Genomic DNA, 18386 nt, shown 5'->3' on the forward strand with positions numbered 1-18386 from the left:
GAATCACTGGCCACTTTAATAATGGAACACTAGTCACTTTAATAATGTTTACATACTGCTTTACTCATCTCATATGTATATACTGTATTCTATTCTACTGTATTTTAGTCAATGCCACTCCGACATTGCTCGTCCTAATAATAATATATTTCTTAATTCCATTCTTTTACTTTTTAGATTTGTGGGTATTGTTATGAATTGTTAGATGCTACTGTACTGTTGACCAATAAAATGTAATTTGATTTGAGCCTTACATGGGCAAAGGCAAAAATGAGCAGCCAGTTCACCTGTGATACAGGTCAGTATTGGACGTCCATCCATGTCTGAGGACGTCGGGAGATGACGTGGAAACCGGCCACTAGGGGCAACAGTGAGCGCTGTTATCTTCCAATAGGTTTCGGTTTTGCTAGGGGATGGTGGATGGGTTTAAGATTCTGCCTCTGATTTCAAAGGTTGCAAGTTTGAATCCAGCTATGGAAAGTTGTTTTTGAGATTTTTGGTTAAAGTCTATCCCAAACCTTAACCCTTACCTTAACCATTCAGAATTATTGCCTAACCTTAAGATTTTGAAGTTAATGCCTAAACTTAACCTTAAACATTTCAAAATTTGATGTTTGCAACAATTTCGAATTTTGATGTTTGAGAAACATGGATGAATTTCTAATTCTGACGTGTGACTGTGAGAGCAGTTGGAAATATGACAATGGACAACTTCTCCACATCAATTTCCCTGCAGACAAGTTGATCGCAAAGAAGACTAGCCTGCTAGGAACAGTGAACAAAGAAGACTAGCCTGCTAGGAACAGTGAACAAAGAAGACTAGCCTGCTAGGAACAGTGAACAAAGAAGACTAGCCTGCTAGGAACAGTGAACAAAGAAGACTAGCCTGCTAGGAACAGTGAACAAAGAAGACTAGCCTGCTAGGAACAGTGAACAAAGAAGACTAGCCTGCTAGGAACAGTGAACAAAGAAGACTAGCCTGCTAGGAACAGTGAACAAAGAAGACTAGCCTGCTAGGAACAATGAGCAAAGAAGACTAGCCTGCTAGGAACAGTGAACAAAGAAGACTAGCCTGCTAGGAACAGTGAACAAATAAGACTAGCCTGCTAGGAACAGTGAACAAACAAAGACTAGCCTGCTAGGAACAGTGAACAAAGAAGACTAGCCTGCTAGAAACAGTGAACAAACAAAGACTAGCCTGCTAGGAACAGTGAACAAAGAAGACTAGCCTGCTAGGAACAGTGAACAAAGAAGACTAGCCTGCTAGGAACAGTGAACAAAGAAGACTAGCCTGCTAGGAACAGTGAACAAAGAAGACTAGCCTGCTAGGAACAGTGAACAAAGAAGACTAGCCTGCTAGGAACAGTGAACAAAGAAGACTAGCCTGCTAGGAACAGTGAACAAAGAAGACCAGCCTGCTAGGAACAGTGAACAAAGAAGACTAGCCTGCTAGGAACAGTGAACGAACAAAGACTAGCCTGCTAGGAACAGTGAACAAAGAAGACTAGCCTGCTAGGAACAGTGAACAAAGAAGACTAGCCTGCTAGGAACAGTGAACAAACAAAGACTAGCCTGCTAGGAACAGTGAACAAAGAAGACTAGCCTGCTAGGAACAGTGAACAAACAAAGACTAGCCTGCTAGTAACAGTGAACAAAGAATACTAGCCTGCTAGGAACAGTGAACAAAGAAGACTAGCCTGCTAGGAACAGTGAACAAAGAAGACTAGCCTGCTAGGAACAGTGAACAAACAAAGACTAGCCTGCTAGGAACAGTGAACAAAGAAGACTAGCCTGCTAGGAACAGTGAACAAAGAAGACTAGCCTGCTAGGAACAGTGAACAAAGAAGACTAGCCTGCTAGGAACAGTGAACAAACAAAGACTAGCCTGCTAGGAACAGTGAACAAAGAAGACTAGCCTGCTAGGAACAGTGAACAAACAAAGACTAGCCTGCTAGGAACAGTGAACAAACAAAGACTAGCCTGCTAGGAACAGTGAACAAAGAAGACTAGCCTGCTAGGAACAGTGAACAAACAAAGACTAGCCTGCTAGGAACAGTGAACAAAGAAGACTAGCCTGCTAGGAACAGTGAACAAACAAAGACTAGCCTGCTAGGAACAGTGAACAAACAAAGACTAGCCTGCTAGGAACAGTGAACAAAGAAGACTAGCCTGCTAGGAACAGTGAACAAAGAAGACTAGCCTGCTAGGAACAGTGAACAAAGAAGACTAGCCTGCTAGGAACAGTGAACAAAGAAGACTAGCCTGCTAGGAACAGTGAACAAACAAAGACTAGCCTGCTAGGAACAGTGAACAAAGAAGACTAGCCTGCTAGGAACAGTGAACAAACAAAGACTAGCCTGCTAGGAACAGTGAACAAAGAAGACTAGCCTGCTAGAAACAGTGAACAAACAAAGACTAGCCTGCTAGGAACAGTGAACAAAGAAGACTAGCCTGCTAGGAACAGTGAACAAAGAAGACTAGCCTGCTAGGAACAGTGAACAAACAAAGACTAGCCTGCTAGGAACAGTGAACAAAGAAGACTAGCCTGCTAGGAACAGTGAACAAACAAAGACTAGCCTGCTAGGAACAGTGAACAAAGAAGACTAGCCTGCTAGGAACAGTGAACAAACAAAGACTAGCCTGCTAGGAACAGTGAACAAAGAAGACTAGCCTGCTAGGAACAGTGAACAAACAAAAACTAGCCTGCTAGGAACAGTGAACAAAGAAGACTAGCCTGCTAGGAACAGTGAACAAAGAAGACTAGCCTGCTAGGAACAGTGAACAAAGAAGACTAGCCTGCTAGGAACAGTGAACAAAGAAGACTAGCCTGCTAGGAACAGTGAACAAACAAAGACTAGCCTGCTAGGAACAGTGAACAAAGAAGACTAGCCTGCTAGGAACAGTGAACAAAGAAGACTAGCCTGCTAGGAACAGTGAACAAAGAAGACTAGCCTGCTAGGAACACTGAACAAACAAAGACTAGCCTGCTAGGAACAGTGAACAAAGAAGACTAGCCTGCTAGGAACAGTGAACAAAGAAGACTAGCCTGCTAGGAACAGTGAACAAAGAAGACTAGCCTGCTAGGAACAGTGAACAAACAAAGACTAGCCTGCTAGGAACAGTGAACAAAGAAGACTAGCCTGCTAGGAACAGTGAACAAAGAAGACTAGCCTGCTAGGAACAGTGAACAAAGAAGACTAGCCTGCTAGGAACAGTGAACAAACAAAGACTAGCCTGCTAGGAACAGTGAACAAAGAAGACTAGCCTGCTAGGAACAGTGAACAAAGAAGACTAGCCTGCTAGGAACAGTGAACAAAGAAGACTAGCCTGCTAGCAACAGTGAACAAACAAAGGCGGGAACTCCCCCTCTATGCGCAAAACAACACACCAGCGGAGCTGTACTCCACATCAGTGATGGAGAGAGGTAAAGCAACACTCACAGTGTGATGGTGAGAGGTAAAGCAACACTCACAGTGTGATGGTGAGAGGTAAAGCAACACTCACGGTGTGATGGAGAGTGGTAAAGCAACACTCACGGTGTAATGGAGAGTGGTAAAGCAACACTCACGGTGTGATGGAGAGTGGTAAAGCAACACTCACGGTGTGATGGAGACTGGTAAAGCAACACTCACGGTGTGATGGAGAGTGGTAAAGCAACACTCACGGTGTGATGGAAAGTGGTAAATCAACACTCAAGGTGTGATGGAGAGTGGTAAAGCAACACTCACGGTGTGATGGAGAGTGGTAAAGCAACACTCACGGTGTGATGGAGAGTGGTAAAGCAACACTCACGGTGTGATGGAGAGTGGTAAAGCAACACTCACGGTGTGATGGAGAGTGGTAAAGCAACACTCACGGTGTGATGGAGAGGTGTAAAGCAACACTCACGGTGTGATGGAGAGTGGTAAAGCAACACTCACGGTGTGATGGAGAGTGGTAAAGCAACACTCACGGTGTGATGGAGAGTGGTAAAGCAACACTCACGGTGTGATGGAGAGTGGTAAAGCAACACTGACGGGGTGATGGAGAGTGGTAAAGCAACACTCACGGTGTGATGGAGAGTGGTAAAGCAACACTCACGGTGTGATGGAGAGTGGTAAAGCAACACTCACGGTGTGATGGAGAGTGGTAAAGCAACACTCACGGTGTGATGGAGACTGGTAAAGCAACACTCACGGTGTGATGGAGAGTGGTAAAGCAACACTCACGGTGTGATGGAGAGTGGTAAAGCAACACTCACGGTGTGATGGAGAGTGGTAAAGCAACACTCAGATGTCAAATAAATAAAAGTGTTTCATCCTCAGCACCATGCATCCCACTGTTGCCACCGGCGACCAGAAGAAGAAACCGAAGACGGTGACAGACGATATGACACCAAGGTATACTACATCTCTGCCTTGTCCAGATAGCCTTTCATCTGCCAAACACCAAATATTATATTACATTCATTTTATTGTTATAACTATTAGTATTATTATTCTATATCATTCAAACCTTTTCTATTGTATTTAATGCAGTAGGTTGGTGTGGATGCACTCCACCAGATGTCCAGACTGTACTCTGTAAAAGGAGGTTCTCGCCGCTGGCCTGTTGAGGTGTTCTACAACGTGATCGACATGGCTGATATCAACGTGCATGTGTTGTACAAGCAATGCCTTGACAAGACAGTCAGCTGGAGAGATTTCATCATAGATCTGGATGTGAGCTTCGTGAGAACCACATGAATGCCAAGAAAGCAGCTAAAGCCGTCAAGCAGGCCGTCAAGCAGGCCGGCAAGGAGGCCGTCAAGCAGGCCGTCAAGGATGCCGTCAAGCAGGCCGTCAAGGAGGCCGTCAAGGAGGCCGTCAAGCAGGCCGTCAAGGAGGCAGCCGAGGAGGCAGCCGAGGAGGCAGTGCGTCCCCATGTAACACAGCTTCTACTCTGGAAAAAAAAGTAATAATGTCAAGTCGTCAGGTGCACACGAGACAAGGCCCATGAAAACTGTGCCCAATGCAACCGATTTGTTTGTGGGGTTTGCTCACACAAAGCCCCGAAGCTGTGTGCTGACTGTGGACCCCAAGCATAAAGAGAAGACAGATTGATTCATGTGTTAAGGCATGCGCATAAGGGCCCAGTATCTGATACAATCAACACATTACATTTTTATATCTGGTCATGGATATATTTCCACAAATATTTCTTCATGCAATTCATCCTTTACAATTGTTCATGCATTGGTGCTTTTGTTTAGGAATACAGCAAATAATTTCACATGTGCACCAGTGGCGGTCGGTGTCGTTTAAGATGAGGGAGGATGCTAATGTTTTCTATTACAGCAGATGACTGTCATTCATATTCCATTCACAAGACACTCATCATGAGGTGGCTACAACCTACAGTTTAGTCATTTAGCAGACGCTCTCATCAAGAGCAACTTACAGTTAGTGAGTCATTTAGCAGACGCTCTTATCAAGAGCAACTTACAGTTAGTGAGTCATTTAGCAGACACTCTTATCAAGAGCAACTTACAGTTAGTGAGTCATTTAGCAGACGCTCTCATCAAGAGCAACTTACAGTTAGTGAGTCATTTAGCAGACGCTCTTATCAAGAGCAACTTACAGTTAGTGAGTCATTTAGCAGACGCTCTTATCAAGAGCAACTTACAGTTAGTGAGTCATTTAGCAGACGCTCTTATCCAGAGCCACTTACAGTTAGTGAGTCATTTAGCAGACGCTCTTATCAAGAGCAACTTACAGTTAGTGAGTCATTTAGCAGACGCTCTTATCAAGAGCAACTTACAGTTAGTGAGTCATTTAGCAGACGCTCTCATCAAGAGCAACTTACAGTTAGTGAGTCATTTAGCAGACGCTCTTATCAAGAGCAACTTACAGTTAGTGAGTCATTTAGCAGACGCTCTTATCAAGAGCAACTTACAGTTAGTGAGTCATTTAGCAGACGCTCTTATCCAGAGCCACTTACAGTTAGTGAGTCATTTAGCAGACGCTCTTATCAAGAGCAACTTACAGTTAGTGAGTCATTTAGCAGACGCTCTTATCAAGAGCAACTTACAGTTAGTGAGTCATTTAGCAGACGCTCTTATCAAGAGCAACTTACAGTTAGTGAGTCATTTAGCAGACGCTCTCATCAAGAGCAACTTACAGTTAGTGAGTCATTTAGCAGACGCTCTTATCAAGAGCAACTTACAGTTAGTGAGTCATTTAGCAGACGCTCTTATCAAGAGCAACTTACAGTTAGTGAGTCATTTAGCAGACGCTCTTATCAAGAGCAACTTACAGTTAGTGAGTCATTTAGCAGACGCTCTTATCAAGAGCAACTTACAGTTAGTGAGTCATTTAGCAGACGCTCTCATCAAGAGCAACTTACAGTTAGTGAGTCATTTAGCAGACGCTCTTATCAAGAGCAACTTACAGTTAGTGAGTCATTTAGCAGACGCTCTTATCAAGAGCAACTTACAGTTAGTGAGTCATTTAGCAGACGCTCTCATCAAGAGCAACTTACAGTTAGTGAGTCATTTAGCAGACGCTCTTATCAAGAGCAACTTACAGTTAGTGAGTCATTTAGCAGACGCTCTTATCAAGAGCAACTTACAGTTAGTGAGTCATTTAGCAGACGCTCTTATCAAGAGCAACTTACAGTTAGTGAGTCATTTAGCAGACGCTCTTATCAAGAGCAACTTACAGTTAGTGAGTCATTTAGCAGACGCTCTCATCAAGAGCAACTTACAGTTAGTGAGTCATTTAGCAGACGCTCTTATCAAGAGCAACTTACAGTTAGTGAGTCATTTAGCAGACGCTCTTATCAAGAGCAACTTACAGTTAGTGAGTCATTTAGCAGACGCTCTTATCAAGAGCAACTTACAGTTAGTGAGTCATTTAGCAGACGCTCTCATCAAGAGCAACTTACAGTTAGTGAGTCATTTAGCAGACGCTCTTATCAAGAGCAACTTACAGTTAGTGAGTCATTTAGCAGACGCTCTTATCAAGAGCAACTTACAGTTAGTGAGTCATTTAGCAGACGCTCTTATCAAGAGCAACTTACAGTTAGTGAGTCATTTAGCAGACGCTCTTATCAAGAGCAACTTACAGTTAGTGAGTCATTTAGCAGACGCTCTTATCAAGAGCTACTTACAGTTAGTGAGTCATTTAGCAGACGCTCTTATCAAGAGCAACTTACAGTTAGTGAGTCATTTAGCAGAAGCTCTTATCAAGAGCAACTTACAGTTAGTGAGTCATTTAGCAGACGCTCTTATCAAGAGCAACTTACAGTTAGTGAGTCATTTAGCAGACGCTCTTATCAAGAGCAACTTACAGTTAGTGAGTCATTTAGCAGACGCTCTTATCAAGAGCAACTTACAGTTAGTGAGTCATTTAGCAGACGCTCTTATCAAGAGCAACTTACAGTTAGTGAGTCATTTAGCAGACGCTCTTATCAAGAGCAACTTACAGTTAGTGAGTCATTTAGCAGATGCTCTTATCAAGAGCAACTTACAGTTAGTGAGTCATTTAGCAGACGCTCTTATCAAGAGCAACTTACAGTTAGTGAGTCATTTAGCAGACGCTCTTATCAAGAGCAACTTACAGTTAGTGAGTCATTTAGCAGACGCTCTTATCAAGAGCAACTTACAGTTAGTGAGTCATTTAGCAGACACTCTTATCAAGAGCAACTTACAGTTAGTGAGTCATTTAGCAGACGCTCTTATCAAGAGCAACTTACAGTTAGTGAGTCATTTAGCAGACGCTCTTATCAAGAGCAACTTACAGTTAGTGAGTCATTTAGCAGACACTCTTATCAAGAGCAACTTACAGTTAGTGAGTCATTTAGCAGACGCTCTTATCAAGAGCAACTTACAGTTAGTGAGTCATTTAGCAGACGCTCTTATCAAGAGCAATTTACAGTTAGTGAGTCATTTAGCAGACGCTCTTATCAAGAGCAACTTACAGTTAGTGAGTCATTTAGCAGACGCTCTTATCAAGAGCAACTTACAGTTAGTGAGTGCATACATTATTTATTTATTTTTCATACTGGCCCCCCGTGGGAATCGAACCCACAACCCTCCTCCTCCCCCTTCTTCCTCTTCCTCCTCCTCCACTTCCTTCTTCTCCTCCTCTTCCTTCTACTCCTCGTCCTCGTCCTCCGTCTCCTCCTCCTCTTCCTCCTTCTCCTCTTCCTCCTTCTCCTTCTCCTCCTCCTCTTCCTCCTCCTCCTCCTCCTCCTCTTCCTCCTTCTTCCTCTTCCTCCTCCTCTTCCTCCTTCTCCTCCTCCTCTTCCTCATCCTCCTCCTCCTCTTCCTCCCCCGTCTCCTCCTTCTCCTCCTCTTCCTCCTCCTCCCCCCTTCCTCCTTCTCCTCCTCCTCTTCCTCCTCCTCTTCCTCCTTCTCCTCGTCCTCCTCCTCCGTCTCCTCCTTCTCTTCCTCCCCCTCCTCCTTCTTCCTCTTCCTCTGCCTCCTCCTCCTCCGTCTCCTCCTCCTCCTTCTTCCTCTTCCTCCTCCTCCTTCTTCCTCTTCCTCCTTCAATTCCTCCTCCTTCTTCTTCTAATACGCTCATCAATAAACTTGTTCTTCTTTTTGGTTTGGCCAGTCATAATGCTCTCTCTATCTCCTCTCCTCTGCACAGAAGAGTACGAAGACAGCGATGGAGCTCGGCAGGACATTTGGGACGTTATTCTCAGACATCTCGTTCAGACAGAAGCTCCTGGAGACCAAGACCCAGGAGGAGTTTAAAGAAGCCCTGGTGTTCCAACGACACCAGCTCACAGCAGCCAATCAGCAACCTGCTGCAGTGGAGGAGGAGGAGACTGACCCACGCTCCCACAAACCACTCAAGGTGAGGCTCCCAACACCCAACACAGGTGTCCCAGCTGGGCACATGAAGTGGCATGAGCCCACCCCTACCCCCATTCCTCATCATCCACATCGATGGTCAGCTAAGGTGTGTGTGTGTGTGTGTGTGTGTGTGTGTGTGTGTGTGTGTGTCTGTGTGTGAGGGCTTAGATATTGAATTCATTAAATGTAACAAGCAAGAAAAAAAGCACTCCTAACCTGTGTGACTCATACACAGTAATGCTGTGATGTAGAGGGCTCAGCAGGCTACTGTACGTATTAGGAGGGCTTGGTTATCTCTCTGTCTGGGCTCAGCAGGCTACTGTACGTATTAGGAGGGCTTGGTCATCTCTCTGTCTGGGCTCAGCAGGCTACTGTACGTATAATGAGGGCTTGGTTATCTCTCTGTCTGGGGTCAGCAGGCTACTGTACGTATTAGGAGGGCTTGGTTATCTCTCTGTCTGGGGTCAGCAGGCTACTGTACGTATTAGGAGGGCTTGGTTATCTCTCTGTCTGGGGTCAGCAGGCTACTGTACGTATTAGGAGGGCTTGGTTATCTCTCTGTCTGGGCTCAGCAGGCTACTGTACGTATTAGGAGGGCTTGGTCATCTCTCTGTCTGGGCTCAGCAGGCTACTGTACGTATTAGGAGGGCTTGGTTATCTCTCTGTCTGGGGTCAGCAGGCTACTGTATGTATTAGGAGGGCTTGGTTATCTCTCTGTCTGGGCTCAGCAGGCTACTGTACGTATTTGGAGGGCTTGGTCATCTCTCTGTCTGAGCTCAGCAGGCTACTGTACGTATTAGGAGGGCTTGGTTATCTCTCTGTCTGGGGTCAGCAGGCTACTGTACGTATTAGGAGGGCTTGGTTATCTCTCTGTCTGGGGTCAGCAGGCTACTGTACGTATTAGGAGGGCTTGGTTATCTCTCTGTCTGGGCTCAGCAGGCTACTGTACGTATTAGGAGGGCTTGGTTATCTCTCTGTCTGGGCTCAGCAGGCTACTGTACGTATTAGGAGGGCTTGGTTATCTCTCTGTCTGGGCTCAGCAGGCTACTGTACGTATTAGGAGGGCTTGGTTATCTCTCTGTCTGGGCTCAGCAGGCTACTGTACGTATTAGGAGGGCTTGGTCATCTCTCTGTCTGGGGTCAGCAGGCTACTGTACGTATTAGGAGGGCTTGGTTATCTCTCTGTCTGGGCTCAGCAGGCTACTGTACGTATTAGGAGGGCTTGGTCATCTCTCTGTCTGGGCTCAGCAGGCTACTGTACGTATTAGGAGGGCTTGGTTATCTCTCTGTCTGGGGTCAGCAGGCTACTGTACGTATTAGGAGGGCTTGGGTATCTCTCTGTCTGGGGTCAGCAGGCTACTGTACGTATTAGGAGGGCTTGGTTATCTCTCTGTCTGGGGTCAGCAGGCTACTGTACGTATTAGGAGGGCTTGGTTATCTCTCTGTCTGGGCTCAGCAGGCTACTGTACGTATTAGGAGGGCTTGGTCATCTCTCTGTCTGGGGTCAGCAGGCTACTGTACGTATTAGGAGGGCTTGGTTATCTCTCTGTCTGGGGTCAGCAGGCTACTGTACGTATTAGGAGGGCTTGGTTATCTCTCTGTCTGGGCTCAGCAGGCTACTGTACGTATTAGGAGGGCTCTACTCCATCTTAATTCTCAGCCAAGGCTTTCTTTGTTACCCTCTGATAGCTCACTGGTTGTGTCTAAACTTGACACTTACATGCGACTTCTGCTATCAGAATACAAAGATCGCATTGAAAAGATGGGCATAAAAGTCGCTTTGTGGTCTGATTGTGTTCAGATCTGGTTGACCACTTCAGGAGATGGTCAGGGATGCATTGTGTGCAGATTTCAACTCAGTCTGGATGCAATCAGGCTACAGAAAGAACATACAGATGTCCTCAGCACTCCTCCCACAAGTCTCCAGAAAACCTGTGTATTGGGACCGAGAGGCATCTTTCATTATAATGTTGGAGGAAACACGTTCCTAGCGTGTGAGGAACGTGTTTGCTGGCCTCATAAATGCTGGCCAGCTAGCTAATATCTTTTATTTCGCAAGAGTTATGCTAACCCGTTTGCAATTGTTAGAAATTGCGTAATTCAAATCTGGTATTGGAATAAGAATCAAGAGATCTTCAATCCAAGCTAAATTTATTATATGCAAAATGTATGTATGATAAGTATGTTGGTTCGTATACGGGCTCACTGAAAAACCACGCAGGGCAGACAGAGAACTAATCCATTGTTACAGGTTCTTCTTCAAATACTCTGACAGAGATATTTCCCACTCCCTGCTGGCCAATCAGAGTAGAGACTGAGCGTGGTTTAGACTTACTCAGCCAATCCGTTGGCGCACGGGCTGGTCCCATGCCCTTGGCGCTCCACCGTTCCCAGGCATAAGTTGCTATCATAATAACCTGTGGAGTTAGCACCCAAAAGACACCATTCCACTGTACTACGTTCAAGGACGGTTCACAGACAACAAAGAGGCAGTGTTCGTATCTGTGAGAAATACAAGTCTTATCTATAAGAAATACAAGTTTTATCTCATCCTAGCCCCTAACGTTCCTCACATGAATCACAGCCTGTTATGTGAAACAATTTATATCAGTATAGTACAAACCTATGCTTATCATTAATGCATTCCTTCTAAGCTATTCATCACATACAGATCAAATTAATAAGAAAACTAATCCCAACACAATCCGTTTAGCGTTACTTGCTAGCTTGCTGGCTAGCTACAGAGGTTAGCTAGCTAGTTAACTACAGAGGTTAGTTGGCTAGTTAGTTACAGTGGTTAGCTTGCTGGCTAGCAACAGAGGTTAGCTGGCTAGTTAGCTGCAGTGGTTAGCTGGCTAGTTAGCTGCAGTGGTTAGCTGGCTAGTTAGCTACAATGGTTAGCTGGCTAGTTAGCTACAAAGGTTAGCTGCTAGTTAGCTACAGGGGTTAGCTAGCTAGTTAGCTACAGAGGTTAGCTGGCTAGTTAGCAACAGTGGTTAGCTGGCTAGTTAGCTACGGAGGTTAGCTGGCTAGTTAGCTACGGAGGTTAGCTGGCTAGTTAGCTACGGAGGTTAGCTGTCTAGTTAGCTACAGAGGTTAGCTGTCTAGTTAGCTACAGAGGTTAGCTGGCTAGTTAGCTACAGTAGTTAGCTGGCTAGATAGCTTCAGAGGTTAGCTGGCTAGTTAGCTACAGAGGTTAGCTGGCTAGATAGCTTCAGAGGTTAGCTGGCTAGTTAGCTACAGATGTTAGCTGGCTAGTTAGCTACAGTAGTTAACTGGCTAGATAGCTTCAGAGGTTAGCTGGCTAGTTAGCTACAGTAGTTAGCTACTACCATCAGTTGTTGTTATTATCATTTTTTTTCCTTTCTATTCCACTGTTTTTAGAATGCATACTACTGGCATCTGAATATAGCGCAGGAAAAGGGAATCCGGACACACTGTGGACACGGTAGACACATTTAAATGTAGGTGTAGATGCATGACGTGTTTGGAATTCCATGATCAGAACTCTATGATGAGTAAACTAAAGCAGCATGAATTGTCAAATCTAAACATGGCCTCTGATAGCTAGAGCTATAATAATAATAATTCTTAAATTGATATATTTTTTCCCCCTCTCTCTCTCTCTTTCTCTCTCTCTCTCTCTCTCTCTCTCTCTCTCTCTCTCTCTCTCTCTCTCTCTCTCTCTCTCTCTACCCCTCTCACTCTCTCTCTCTCTCTCTCTCTACCCGTCTCTCTGTCTCTCTCTCTCTCTCTCTCTACCCGTCTCTCTGTCTCTGTCTCTGTCTCTGTCTCTGTCTCTCTCTCTCTCTCTCTCTCTCTCTCTCTCTCTCTCTCTACCCGTCTCTCTCTCTCTCTCTCTCTCTCTCTCTCTCTCTCTCTCTCTCTCTCTCTCTCTCTCTCTCTCTCTCCCCCTCTCTCTCTCTCTCTCTCTCTCTCTCCCCCTCTCTCTCTCTTTCTCTCTCTCGCCGGCCATTCTACTCCTGGCAGCGACACTCTAGACTCTCTTGTGTTCCTCGTTAGGTGTTTATCCACAGACAGACAGACAGACAGACAGACAGACGGACAGACAGACAGACTGACGTCCCCTTCCTCCCCAACCTAAACTAATGTTGGACCACAACAAAATATATATTTCATACCTTCAGATAGGGCATCTTTCATACCTTCAGATAGGGCATCTTTCATACCTTCAGATAGGGCATCTTTCATACCTTCAGATAGGGCATCTTTCATACCTTCAGATAGGGCATCTTTCATACCTTCAGATAGGGCTGTTGTGGTGACCGTATTTCCACCACACCGGTGGTCACGAGTCATGAAGGCAGTCAAATTCCACGTGACCGTTTAGTCACGGTAACTAGGCTTCTCCAAGCTCTGATGCTGCTGATGGTCATTAGTAGCCTACCAAACTTGCTAACTGCCTGGTACTCAGCACTCTATTGTCCCTCTAATCACTCTGACATCAATGCAAATGTCATCGAAAATCTAATCAAACACTTCATGAGAGCTAATGAGCTCATGTTGCGCAACATCTCTATAGGCTATGCAATTGCGTGAGAAAACAGAGTGATGGCCTCTATTAAAAAAGAGGAGGATCCCATCAGCTTTCTATAGGCTAGGCCTACTAAATGTATTTCTTAAGCAATGTGCTTAATATTAGGAATGTTATCTTTACAACAGGAGTATAGCCTACCTGACTGGCATGAAAATGAACCACGGGAAAAGCGTCCTCCGTTTCGCTATTTAAGTGCATAGATGACATGTATGTTTTCCCTGTTTCGAGACAGGTGTATGATAATGGTCCATTCTAAATCAAAACAAATTTCACACATATTATTTAGTATATGTAAAGACAAGATTAAATCAAGAATAGTCTGATGGGTGACAATATTAGCCTATCGCTTGTTAATTATATATCACTTTTGAATGATGTCCAGCGTAAGGCAAGAAGCAATGCCTTTTTTTGTTTCTTTTTCAAATCATATTCGCACACCTGTGGCCTAGCCCATAGGCCTATATGTTTTGATAAGGTTTGTATCACAACTAAAGTGGCCATATAACTTCTTAAAATGAAGCACATTAATCTGCTTTACAACGGGTGTAGAGCCTAACTGGCATACATAAGCAGCGCGTGAGTTTCAAGTTTGGGGAAGATCATTTTCACCATAAAAATGCACTTTTATAATAACAGCATTACATGCATAATCGCATTTAGAAAAATGTGTTTTCCTGCTAATGGAACATTCCCGCTTATAGCCTACTGACATGTGCGCATTGCTGCATTGATAATGTGAAGAAATAGCCTAATAGTTTACCAACATTTTAAGCTAAACGTTCTGATCTGTTGCGTCTGCCACATTGCGTAAAAAAGGTTTTCTGAATGCCTGTGGTTATATTAATTATAAATATATAAATATCGCATCCCACAACTGTCCCAGACTATGTTTGGAAAATGTATTCCTCGCACAGAATAGAATAGGTCAACTTTTGTACTACGGGGGATAGTAGATTGACATAGGCTAGTGCTTTTGCTGTTCGTTAGGCCTACTCATCTTGTTGGCTGACAAAAAGTACATGTGGACAGTTCTTCCAATATCTTCAACCTCGTAATTGGATAAGGACGCACGCAGCACTCGGAGAAGAACACAACGCTGCACTCAGGGAGAAGGACACAACGCAGCACTCAGGGAGAAGGACACAACGCAGCACTCAGGGAGAAGGACACAACGCAGCACTCAGGGAGAAGGACACAACGCAGCACTCAGGGAGAAGGACACAACGCAGCACTCAGGGAGAAGGACACAACGCAGCACTCAGGGAGAAGGACACAACGCAGCACTCAGGGAGAAGGACACAACGCAGCACTCAGGGAGAAGGACACAACGCAGCACTCAGGGAGAAGGACACAACGCAGCACTCAGGGAGAAGGACACAACGCAGCACTCAGGGAGAAGGGCACAATGACCACTGGCCGCAAAAGGCATGGATTTTTTTAGGGGATATTACGGCCACACAAAGGGGATGCCACCATGAAATTCTAGGCTTTATCAGGTGCTTGTCAAACTGTGAATGAGAGACTGATGAAGTGTGTACAGCCTGCACAAAAAACAAAGCAGAGCTCATGCCTTTCAAGATACTTTTAAAAAATAATCTTTAGAGTCGCATCATACAGCCTAAAAATCTAAACATATAGCCCAACATTTGTAGAAAAACTAAAGGTCCATAGTCCAGTCATAGGTACCCTGGTGAGGTCCATAGTGCAGTCATAGGTACCCTGGTGAGGTCCATAATGCAGTCATAGGTACCCTGGTGATGTCACGGTTCAGACAGACGACCAGAGGACCACAATTGCGTCACACCAGAAAGTTTATTAAACTTAAGGGAAAAGGGAAGTAGGGAGTGAATGAAGGCTCCAGGGGTAACAGGGATCCCGTCCAATGTGCTGGGTCTGTGCCCCCCCCAGTGGCAGCGATGCGTCCTATGAAGCCGGTGGTGGGTGGTCCAGAAGTCCTGGGGGGGGGGAGACACAGACACAACAGGGCGGAATGAAACAAGGCAGCAGTACAGTTCAAGGGAAATCCAAAATACGTAGTAGCAAGGCAGAAGGCTGGTCAGAGTTACCGGGATTGAAGAGTAGTCAGGAGTCGTAATGGCAGAAGCAGGTCTGGATCTCCTGGGGCAGATGAGTATCCAAAAATCAGGCAGGTCCGGGGTCACAAAACCAGGGTGAGCCAGAAGCGCGAGCAAACAGGTTCCGGGTGTGAGCTTTGCAGACGATCTGACACCGGAGAGCTGAAAGACAGGGCCTTAAATACTGGGAGAGGTAGTGGGTAATGCAGCGCAGCTGGCAGAGTAATTAGAGCAGAGCAGAGCAGGGACAGGTGGAGCTAGTTAGGCTGAGTAGAGAGAGTGGTGAGCAGAGTGGAAGAAAATAAGGTGGTAACCCGGTGGAGTGAGAGGCTCATGACAGAACCCCCCCCCCAAGGGACGGCCCCAGAAGTCCCAAGAGCAACACCACGCCGGGCGGGAGGAGGGGAGCCGGAGGAGGGCTAGAACTCCTCCGAACGGTCCGAGTGAACGTCCTCATCCTCGGAGGAAGCCGGAGGGCCGTGGTCGGGAGATGGGACGGGTCCCGAGACAGGATCAGGCACAGGACAGGAAGCCGAGCGGGCAGGACGGTTAGGGACCCCTCTAGGGCGGCCCCTACGGATTGCAGGTTGATCAGGATGCTGTTGGTGGAAAGCGGTGATGAGAGTCCTATCCACAATCCGACTAGCTGGCACCCAGGTCCTTTCCTCAGGTCCATAGCCCTCCCAGTCAATGAGGTACTGGAGACCCCTACCCCTCCGTCTGGACCGAAGCAGGCGGCGGACGGTGTAAACCAGACCACCATCGACGAGCCGTGGAGGAGGAGGACAAGGCGCAGCAGGGACCAGCGGACTCTCATGGATGGGCTTAATCTTAGACACATGGAAAGTGGGGTGCACCCTCAGGGAATTAGGCAGTTGGAGCCGGACAGCAGTTGGGCTAATCACTCTTATGATAGGGAATGGGCCAATGAACCGAGGTGCCAGCTTCTGCGACTCCACCCTGAGTGGCAGGTTCTTCGATGACAACCACACCCTTTGACCAACATGGTAGGTGGGAGCAGGAATTCTCCGACGGTTGGCCCCGGTAGTGTAGCTGGCAACGGATCTGAGGAGTGTGGCTCGGGCTTGTGACCAGGTGCGGCGACATCGACGGGCAAAAGCAAGTGCAGATGGGCAAGTAACCTCCTCTTCCTGGCTGGCAAATAGAGGAGGCTGGTATCCATAAACACATTGGAAAGGGGACATACCGATGGCAGAGCAGGTCAGAGAATTGTGTGCGTACTCCACCCATGTCAATTGCTGCGACCAGGAGTGGGGGTTGCGTGAAGTCATGCATCGCAGTGCCTTCTCGAGCTCCTGATTAGCCCGCTCTGACTGCCCATTGGATTGGGGATGGAATCCGGAAGTCAGACTGACTGTGGCTCCCAGCAGGTGACAGAACTCCTTCCAAAAAGCGGAGGAGAATTGTGGACCACGGTCAGAAACTACATCCTTAGGCAGTCCGTGGATCCGGAAGACGTGTTCCAGGACCACCTGGGCGGTCTCCTTGGCGGTTGGGAGCTTGGGGAGGGGAATGAAGTGTGCCATCTTGCTGAAACGGTCAACTATGGTGAGAATGACGGTCATGCCACTTGAAGGGGGCAGCCCCGTGACAAAGTCAAGGGCGATGTGAGACCAGGGACGTCTGGGCACAGGCAGGGGCTGCAGCAATCCGGCTGGGGGCTGGCAGGACGACTTGTGTTGGTTGCAGATGGGGCAGGCTTGGACGAATTCCCGTACATCCTTCCTCAGAGAGGGCCACCAGAACCTCTGGGCGAGCAGGTTGTAAGTGCGGGTGGAGCCAGGGTGACAAGCTAGGCGGGAGTCATGTCCCCACTGAACGACCTGGGACCTCAGGTCTTCGGGGACAAAAAGGCGGTCAGCTGGGCAAGTGCTGGGACCTGGCTGGTTACGGAGAGCCTCCAGCACCTGTTCCTCAACAGCCCAGGTCAGAGCTGCAACGATGCAGGGACTTGGCAGAATCGACACAGGGTCCTTGGAGGGGGTGTCATCCTTCTGGAATTGACGGGAGAGGGCGTCTGGCTTGGTGTTGCGTGATCCAGGCCGGTATGACAGAGTGAAATTAAACCTGGTGAAGAACAGGGCCCAGCGGGACTGCCTGGAGTTCAACCGTTTGGCCGTGCGGATGTACTCCAAGTTCTTATGATCGGTCCAAACGAGAAATGGAATGGTGGACCCCTCCAGCCAGTGACGCCACTCCTCCAAGGCAAGCTTCACAGCCAGCAGCTCACGGTTCCCTATGTCGTAATTGCACTCAGAGGGGGACAACCGACGTGAGAAAAAGGCACAGGGATGGAGCTTCCTATCCTCCGCAGCCCACTGAGAAATCACAGCACCAACTCCCACATCCGAGGCGTCCACCTCCACAATGAATTGCCGGTCCACATCAGGCATCTGGAGGATGGGAGCGGAGGTGAACCTCACCTTGAGGGTACTGAAGGCTTTGTCGGCTGCTGGGGTCCAGGTGAAGGGTTGCTTGGTGCTGGTTAGAGCAGTGAGAGGGGCAGCAACGGTACTGTAGTTCCGGATAAACTTTCTATAGAAGTTAGCAAACCCCAGAAACTGTTGCAGCTTCTTTCTGTTCTCCGGAACTGGCCATGAAGTGACTGCTGATACTTTGGCAGGATCCATTTGGATACTTCCCTCTGCCACTATGTACCCCAGGAAGGCCACTGTCTTGACGTGAAACTCACATTTCTCTGCCTTGGCGTAGAGGGAATTCTCCAGAAGACGATGAAGGACTTGCTGGACATGGCGGGTGTGTTCAGACAGGTTTCTGGAGTAGATTAAGATGTCATCCAGGTAAACGAAGACAAACTTGTTTAACATGTCCCGCAGTACATCATTCACTAGAGCCTGGAACACAGCAGGAGCATTGGTGAGGCCAAAAGGCATAACCAGATACTCGTAGT

At 46.8% G+C, this 18386-nt stretch overlaps 1 protein-coding gene across 1 annotated transcript in view; it reads left to right on the forward strand.

Annotated features, from left to right (window-relative positions):
* Positions 1 to 18386, forward strand: part of LOC311121494 (solute carrier family 4 member 11-like) — a gene marked incomplete at both ends in the record, with an annotated part of 170904 nt that overhangs the window by 82155 nt on the left and 70363 nt on the right. Inside the window, one exon of the mRNA XM_084195976.1 lies at positions 8613 to 8822. Coding sequence (XP_084052102.1) covers positions 8613 to 8822 — 210 coding nt within the window. The remainder of the gene's footprint in view (positions 1 to 8612; positions 8823 to 18386) is intronic.

Source organism: Coregonus lavaretus, assembly GCF_964263955.1.
Source record: "Coregonus lavaretus genome assembly, contig: HAP1_SCAFFOLD_404, whole genome shotgun sequence".
Taxonomy (NCBI): Eukaryota; Metazoa; Chordata; class Actinopteri; order Salmoniformes; family Salmonidae; genus Coregonus; species Coregonus lavaretus.